Here is a 9,156-nt window from a genome sequence, read left to right as displayed (position 1 = left end):
TTGGGGCAGATGTGTGGGGTTGTGTGCATGCGGGATGTGTGTGTGGTAAGTATTTTGGAGTGGCTGTGTGTGCATGTATTTGTGGGAGTGTATGAATGTTAAGGTATGTTCTAAGGTATGTGTGGTGGTGCATATTTGGGGATGGGAAGTATGTATGTGGATATGGGGTGTGGGTGGGTGTGTGTGTGGGGTGACTGTGTGTGTGAGGATGTGTGTAGGGGTATGTGTGTGGGAGGTTTATCTGTGTAGGGGTTGTATTGTGTGAGTGTGTGTGTATGTGTGTGTGTAGCTGGGTGTTGATTTTGTGTTGGTTGTGTGTGGGAGGTGGTCAAGTGTGAAGGTGTGTGTGTGTTTGGGGGTGTATGTGAGAGGTAAATGGGGTGTGTTTGGGTGTGTGTGTGAGAGGTATATGGGGTGTGGGTGGGTGTGTGTGTGGGGGGGACTCTGTGTGTGAGAGGATGTGTGTACGGGTATGTGTGTGGGAGGTTTATCTGTGTAGGGGTTGTATTGTGTGAGTGTGCGTGTATGTGTGTGTGTAGCTGGGTGTTGATTTTGTGTTGGTTGTGTGTGGGAGGTGGTCAAGTGTGAAGGTGTGTGTGTGTTTGGGGGTGTGTGTGAGAGGTATATGGGGTGTGGGTGGGTGTGTGTGGGGGGGACTGAGTGTGAGAGGATGTGTGTACGGGTATGTGTGTGGGAGGTTTATCTGTCTAGGGGTTGTATCGGGTGAGTGTGAGTGTGCGTTTATGTGTGGGATGTGTGGCTGGGAGTTGATTTTGTGAGTTGTGTGTGGGAGGTGGCCATGTGTGAAGGTGTGTGTGAGGGGTGTATGTGGGCGGTGTTTCTGGGTTGTGCGTCGGGGTATATGTGTAGGTGTGGTGTGTGGGAAGGGGACTGTGGGTGCATTGGGTGTTTGTGGAGTGAGGGTGTGGAAGGTGTGTATGAATGTCGGAGGGTGTTTGTGTATATCTGTCAGAGGTTGTGTGTGGGGGAGTATGTGTATGGGGGATATGTGTGTGTGTGTGCGCAGAGTGTATGTGTGGGAGTTTGTGAGCGTGAGGGTGTGTTCCTGGGATGTGTATGTGTGTGTGGGGTGTGCATGTGGGAGGTGTGTGATTGTGGGGGGTGTGAGTCGGGCCTTGTATGTGTGGAGTGTGTGTCTGGAGCGTGTGTGTTGGGGGTTGTGTGTAGGGTGTGTGTGTGGGAGGTGTGTGATTGTTGGGGTATGTGTCTGGGGTATGTGTCTCGAGTGTGTTGCAGTTTTTTCGGGGGGGGGGGTTTAAGTGTTTTTTGTTGTTGTTTGAGGATTTTTGTTTAAGTTAATTGTGAAAGATTGGGTGCCATTGTGTAAGTTGTAATAAGTAATTTAAGTTTTACAATTGTTAATGTTAAGGGTTTAAATCACCCAATAAAAAGGCAATGTGTGATAGATTATCTTTGGCTTGGCTTCGCGGACGAAGATTTATGGAGGGGGTAAAAAAGTCCACGTCAGCTGCAGGCTCGTTTGTGGCTGACCAGTCCGATGCGGGACAGGCAGACACGATTGCAGCGGTTGCAAGGGAAAATTGGTTGGTTGGGGTTGGGTGTTGGGTTTTTCCTCCTTTGCCTTTTGTCAGTGAGGTGGGCTCTGCGGTCTTCTTCAAAGGAGGCTGCTGCCCGCCAAACTGTGAGGCGCCAAGATGCACGGTTTGAGGCGTTATCAGCCCACTGGCGGTGGTCAATGTTAAGAAGCTAAAAGTAGGGATCGTGGCAAGATAGCGTAGAGTCTAGACATGTAATCTCGACCTCTCTGGCCAGATTTTTAAATACCTGTTTTTTAACCCTTTGTTTTCAAGTTTAAACTTTTTAAATTTTAGTTTAAAGTATCAAGGAATTATTTTGGCCACTAATGGTAAAAAGATTAAACCTCAAGTTCATAAGAATATACATTTTCAAAGTGCTGAGGATCTGGGGCCTAGACGACCTGAAACAGCCCTTGGCTCAATTTCTTCATTGCCTAGACCCCAAAGATTTCCTGTGGGGGGTGAAAAAAAATCTATTGCTACCAAATGAAGGATGGCACTGGAATTACCCATTCCCCGGAAGAAGGTGCGTGTTCCCAAGAAGTAGAAAGCCTTTTGATTTCAATGGAGGGAGCACACAGGAAAATGTCTCCATTGTTGGAAATGCATCAGGTCGACGTCGATTCAATCCAGTTAAAGAAGTTTTATGGCATAAAGGTTATAAGTCTACTTTTCGTTACCCTGCAGTGTTGAAGGTGTTTTACGGAGTCTATCAATTTTGGTTTTTTGAAACTGATTGTGAAGCAATGATTTTTGCTGACTCATGGCCAGATATAAGAGGACAAAGACATAGTCCAGCATTATCTCCTAAAGAAAATTTTGGTAGCTCTGGAAAAGGAAGAAATGGCAAAAATGGGAAAAAAACAGGAATGGAAAGAGTCTAACTTCTGAAATGGGATTTTCAAGATTGGAGTCTTTTGGGTTAAAAGAATTTTCTTATTCTATTTTTTCTTTTGTTCTTATAATATTTTGATGTTACTGACTGTTTGGCTGGGCAAGGAGAGATTTGGACTTCCTTTACTAGTCATCAGCCACTGGTGGGTGACCCACACCCAATTTTTGTTTAGGGGATTACTACCTTCTGGTAGTTTTTTTGGGGGGGGGATTTTCTTTTTTTTTCCTTTTTCTTTATTTTTTAATTTTTTTTATTTTTAATTTTTTTTTAGTTTTTAATTTGTGATTTTTTTTATTGGAGGGCCTATATACATTAATTTGAGTTTTTATATAAAGATATTATTGGTATTTAGTAATAATAGTAGATATGTCAAAGTTGAGGTTTGCTACTTTTAATGTTCGAGGATTAAATAGTTAGATGAAACGTAAGAGGGTCTTGGCGTATATTAAGAAAATGAAAATTGATATTGCTTTTTTACAAGAAACACATTTGAATGTGAAGGAAAGCGTGAAATTAAAAAGGGACAGGGTTGGGCATGTATATTCTTCTTCATTTAATTCTAAGGCTAAAGATGTAGCTATTTTGATACGTAAAAATGTATCTTTTGAATTATAATCAATGGAGAAAAAGGCAGAAAAAATAAAAATTTAAAGAAGCTAAAAGTAGATATTGTATTTTTGCAAAGGACTCATTTGACAGAAAAAGAACATTTGAAGTTGAAGAGAGATTGGTCAGGACATGTCATTTTGTCTTCATTAAACTCTAAAACTAGAGGCGTGGTGATATTAGTTAATAAAAAAAAACTTTTTGCTGTGGATTTTTTTTTGCTAATGTTGGAAGAGTACTGATTGTTAACTGGAAGATTTTTTTCTGAAAGTTGGACTTTAATGTATGTTTATGCACCAAATGAAGATGATCAGACATTTATTTCAGGGACATTTTTAAATACGAATCAGGCATATGGGAATGTTTTAGTCGGAGTAGATTTTAAATGTTGTTTGGATCCCTTGTTGGACAAATCTCCAAAAATTGTTGAAAAAACTAAAATGGCAAAAAGACTGTTTAAGATGATGGAGGATTTAAATTTAGTGGAAATTTGGAGGAAATTAAATCCAACTGAGAAAGATTATTCACTTTATTCAGCTCGGCATAATTCTTTCTCTAGAATAAATGTATTTTTGATTTCTGTGCATTTACAAGGTAGATTTAATTTTGCAGAATATAAAAGTAGGTTATTCTCATATCCTTCATTAAATGTTTAGGGACTGAATTAACTGAGACAGCTTATCGATGGAGGTTTAATGAAAAGTTATTGAGTAGATGAGAGATCAAATTATTTTTTATTTACAAATGAAAGAAAATTCAGTTCAAAGTAAATTTATTTTGTGGGATGCTTTAAAAGCATATTTGAGGGGACAAATTATTAGCTATACAACTAAGAGAGAAAAAAACTATTTATTCGTAAGTTTAAATTTGGAAAAGGAAATCGAAGGCTTGGAGAAAAAAATTTAAAAAAATTATACAGAGGATGAAAGGATAAATTTATCTAAAGTGAAATTACGTTATAATTTACAAATGTATAAATATGAGAAAATGATTTTGCAGTCTAAACAATGTTATTATCAATTGGGAGAAAGAGTGCATATGGTTTGGCATGGCAATGTAAAACTGAGCAAGTATCAAGGACAATTAATGCTATTAGGAAGAATGGAGAAATTACATAAATGAATACTGATGAATTTTTAAAATTTAATTAAAATTTATATATGTCAGAGGGTTATCAAAAAATGGATCAAATTGATTTATTTTTATCTAGTTTAAATTTGCCAGTGTTGAATGAATTTGAGGTAAAGAATTTAGATATTTTATTTACTGAATTAGAATTGAGAGAAGCTTTGCAATCGATGCCTGATGGGAAATCTCCTGGAGAGGATGGATTTAAGGTGGTGTTTTATAAAAAATTTAATGATTTATTATTTCCATTATATAAAAATGTTTTGAAACAAGCAACTAAAATGGATGTATTTCCAGAATCTTTCTCAAAAGCATTGATTACAGTTATACCTAAAAAAAGAAAGGAACTCTTTAAAAGTGTCACCTTACAGACCGATATCATTATTAAATGTTGATTATAGATTGGTGTCAAAAGTTTCAGATAATAGGTTAGTGAATTATTTGCCAAATTTTTTTACGTAACAATCAGGTAGGGTTTGTCAAAGACAATATAGTTAAATTGTCATCAGATAATATAGTTAAATTGATTTCATTAATTAATGCTAAAAACAACAAGATAATCAACCAACGGATATATCTTTGGATGCTGAGAAGGCATTTGATCGAGTTGAGTGGAAGTTTTTGTTTAAAGTATTGGAAAAATTTAATTTTGTTCCATTTTTTAGGGGTTGGGTTAGGGCTTTATATGCAGAACTTACGACAAGGGTAATAACGAATGGTGAGATTTCAAAATCTTTTAATTTATCTTGTTCTACAAGACAGGGTTTTCCTCTTTCACCTGCTTTACTTGCTTTGGTGACAGAACCTTTAGCTCAGGCTGTTTGACATGATTTTGGTGTTAGAGGACTTAAAGTGAGAGAAAATGAAAATAAAATTAGCTTATTTACACATGATGTTTTTGTATATTTAACTAATCCAAAAACTTCACTAAAATTATCACAGGACTTGTTGAATAAGTATGGTAAATTATCGGGATATGAGATTAATTGGGAAAAGAGTGAGGTTTTACCAATAGCAGAAGAAGATTTTATGGATTGTAGACAAATTATTAAATTTAGATGGTCAAATAAAATTAAATATTTAGGAGTAGTTGTAAATAAAAATGATCATGAATTATTTATTTTGCATTATGTACCTTTATTAAATAAGGTTAAAATTGATTTAGATAAGTGGAAAGATTTACCACTGACCTTAATAGGAAGAGTGAATTGCATAAAGATGAACATTTATGCTCGAGTACAATACTTTTTTCAATCTATTCCTTGCATAGTTGGGTTATTCTTATGGAAAGGTAAATTATCGAGGGTTTCTTACCAAAAATGGACTTGGCATTATAAATTGGGTGGTTTGCAATTACATTGTTTTTATAATTATTATGAGGTGGCACCGATGAAGTTTATTAATTGGTTATTTGATAATGAACAATCTTCTAGGTGGGCAAAGATAAAGATGGCTCAGATTTTGGAAAATAATATTAATCATTTTATTTATAAATGGAATCCTTTATTGTTATAAGAATTTAAATTATCCGTTTTTCGACATACAATGAATATTTGGTAAAATCGCAATTTAATTCTTGATTCTATCGGAATAGTTTCGAAAAGATCACCATTATATCAGAATAAATTAATTCCCTTTTCATGATAGAATCCTTACTTAAAAGATTGGGAAATTAAAGGATTAGTGAATGTAATAGATTGTTTTGAAGCAGGGAGGTTTTGTTCATTTAAAAGGTTGGAGGAAAGATATGGTATTGCATCAAATTCTTTGTTTATTACCAACTTTGAGATTACTTAAAGAAGAATTATGGGAAGGAAATAAATTTACCAGGTCAAAAGAAATTTGAATTATTAATTGCAGATAAAGGTGAAAAAGGCTTTATTTCTGATATGTATAGGTTGTTGCAGGAGAAAATGGAAAAAGACAAATGGGAAAGAATTAAATATTATTTTGACATGGGAGGAATGGTCAAAACTGTGTGTTGACGGTGTTACCAAGTTAATTAATGTGAGGTATACTATGGTCAATTAGAATTTTTTGCATCATTTATATTCAACCCCTGAGAAATTGAAGAGATATGGATTCAGTTTAACAGATTTCTGTTTTAGATGTAGAGAGCAGAAAGTTACTTTTGTACATTCAGTTTGGTCGTGAAAGAAAATTAAGCATTTTTGGGAGGAAATTATAAAATTTTTGAGGGATTTGTTTCAAAGGGATATTTAATGGATCCAAAAATATGTTTGTTGGGTTATGTTAATGTTCCATTTGTTGATTCAAAATGCCTAAACCATATTTGGCTTTGTTAAGATTTGGGTTAGCAGTAGCGAGAAAATGTATAGCTGTCACATGGAAGAATATAAACTTGCAAAGATGGCATAACGGATTGCAGTCTTGTCTATATTTAGAAAAATTAACATATAATGTAAGTAATTACTCTTTTTTATTTATATGTGTTGTTTATATTTGAAACACATGGCTATAGAAATTAAATCAATGTTGTAATGTTGGCAGACCAATCAGGGAATATTTGATACATTTCTCTAAGGTTTTGGGGGAGGAGAGGTTGTTTTTTTTTTCTTTATTTTGGTTATTTTTTTCTTTTTTTGGTTTTTATTGTATTAGTAAGGGGGAGTGGATGTAGTTTACAGTTATTTTATGTGTATTTGATTTTCTTTATGTAATTTGAGAATATTAAATAAAATCTTTCAAAGAATCGAGTGTGTATGTGTGTGTGTGGGGGTGTGGTAGGAACTGCCGCTGATCCCCGAGTCCTCCCCACTGCCGCCGCTGATCCCCGACCCCTCCCCACTGCTGCCTGACACATCGATTCCTCCAGACGCTCGAGATTCCAGCCGGCTTCTCTGAGCCGACAGGGTGTCACGGTTGATGTAGTGGTTAGGGCAATGGCTTTACATGGCCAGTGGTCAGGACTGGACCTCAGTTTGAATACTGCGCTGTCTGTCAGAAAGTTCTCCTCCTCGTTGCTATCAAGTGGCTTCTGTGTTCAATCTTGCCTTTGAAAGTTCTTCTGCATTCAGGACAGGTTGTTCCAGATGGCAGATCAGGCTTGGGTTGGTACGGCCTCTCCTCTCATCTTCTTCTATTTCTGCACATCTGCTGGCTTCAAAGGTTGCTGTTCCCTCTCAGATGATGGTTTGCCAGACCTTTCTGTCCATGGTTCATCCACCCTTTGACAGGTCTTGTTTTTCATCCTGCAGGGTGTCTAGCCACCCTCCTCACCAGGCAAGCCTGGTGGGGGAGCCGGTTTAGTCGCCGACCACTCGACCATGCGACAGGTAGTACTGGGTTACATGGTACCAGTAGCACTCAGGCAAGTGACCTGACACGGATCCTTGTTTACTCTTCACTTCATGCAAAAAGGCTCCCAAGTACTCATGTTGACCATGACTGTGGCCAATATGCCTTTGTTGAAGAGCCTCAGGATCCGTACTTCCATTTCAGTTCATCTAATACTAGAAGGGGTGTCCTATAGTTGTTTCCTTGATGCAGAGTTAAAGGCTTTGGTGTGGGTGATGAATGACGTGTACAAAGGTTGGATCTGTTCACTACATTTTTTTTGGAGTTATCGAATTTTTAGGTGTTGGCAGAAATCTTGCTTGAACTTTGTTGAGATCCTCCAGGACTGGATGTAGAAATACCTGAACATGTTGATTGTGTTTCCAAGTGTGGCTGCCTTATTGACTGTTGGTCCTGCTACCAGCTCGACTTCCACCACAAGTTGTTGTCCTCCCTTCTGCGCTTCACGAATCTACAAGCAACGGAAACAAAAGTCATTCAAGGGAAGAGATGAACAGAGTTGAGGAAGATCACGCGAAGATGACCAATGGTCTTCAGCTCAAAATCATCTTCACTTTTTCGTAAAGATTCAGAGACAATAGAAACCCTTTAATCCCCTATCCCTCTATCCCTCCCCATTCGTCGACAACTCTTCCTCCCTCTCACTCCCTCTCCTTCCCCTCTACCTCTCACTCTCTACGAATATCCCTCCCCATCCTCAAAAACTCTCCTTTCCACTCCCTCTCCTCCTCTTCCCCTCACCCTCTCCCAAAATCCCTATCCCTTCCGCAACAACTCTCCCTCCCTCTCCCTTTCCCCCTCCTTCCCCTCCCTCTCCTTCCCCTCTCCCTCTCCTTCTCTGCCTCACCCTCACCCTATTATTCCCCCTTCCTCGAAAACTCTCCCTCACTCTCCTTTCCTCTCCCTCTCCTTTCCTTCTCCTCCTCTTCCCCTCACCCTCAGCCTATATCGCTCCCCCTTCCTCACCAACTCTCCCTCTCTTCTTTCCTCTCCCTCTCCATCTCTTATCGCTCTCCTTCTCCTCTTACCCTCACACTCTTCCCTATATCCTTCCCCATTCCTCGACAAGTCTCCCTCCCTCTCCATCTCCTTCCTCTCTCCCTCTCTTTGTTCTCACCCTCCCACTATCCCTCCCCTTCCTCGACAACTCTCCCTCCCTCTCCCATTCCTTCCACTCTCCATCTTCTTCTCCTCCCCCACTCTCTCCCTATATCCCTCCCCCTTCCGCGATAACTCTCCCTCCCTCCCTCTCCTTCCCTTCCCCTCACAATCTCCCTATAACCCTCTGCCTTCCTTGACAACTATCCCTCATCCTCTTTCCCTTCTCCTTCTCCTTCTCCTCCTCCTCACCCTCTCCCTATATTCCTTACCCTTCCTCGACAACTCTCCCTCCCTCTCCTTTCCTCTCCCTCTCCTCCTCTTCCCCTCACCCTCTCCCTAAATCCTTATCCCTTCCTCAACAACTCTCCCTCCCTCTCCCTTTCCCCCTCCTTTCCCTCCCTCTCCTTCCCCTCTCCCTCTCCTTCTCCACCTCACCCTCACCCCATTACTCCCCCTTCCTCGAAAACTCTCCCTCACTCTCCTTTCCTCTCCCTCTCCTTTCCCTCTCCTCCTCTTCCCCTCACCCTCAGCCTATATCGCTCCCCCTTC

The 9,156-nt window shown here is 39.3% G+C and overlaps 1 protein-coding gene across 2 annotated transcripts in view; it reads right to left on the bottom strand.

Annotated features, from left to right (window-relative positions):
• Window positions 1-2,741: 2,741 nt before the first annotated feature.
• Window positions 2,742-9,156, bottom strand: part of LOC138750493 (microtubule-actin cross-linking factor 1-like) — a 30,857-nt gene continuing 24,442 nt past the window's right edge. For both annotated transcript variants that reach the window (XM_069912564.1, XM_069912565.1), the window contains exon 8: window positions 2,742-7,957. In XM_069912564.1, coding sequence (XP_069768665.1) covers window positions 7,950-7,957 — 8 coding nt within the window. In that variant the 3' untranslated portion in view covers window positions 2,742-7,949. The remainder of the gene's footprint in view (window positions 7,958-9,156) is intronic.

This window comes from Narcine bancroftii, unplaced genomic scaffold, assembly GCF_036971445.1.
Source record: "Narcine bancroftii isolate sNarBan1 unplaced genomic scaffold, sNarBan1.hap1 Scaffold_154, whole genome shotgun sequence".
Lineage (NCBI taxonomy): Eukaryota > Metazoa > Chordata > Chondrichthyes > Torpediniformes > Narcinidae > Narcine > Narcine bancroftii.
The sequence above is the reverse complement of the archived record's forward strand: the minus strand, read 5'-3'. Positions and strand labels throughout refer to the sequence as shown.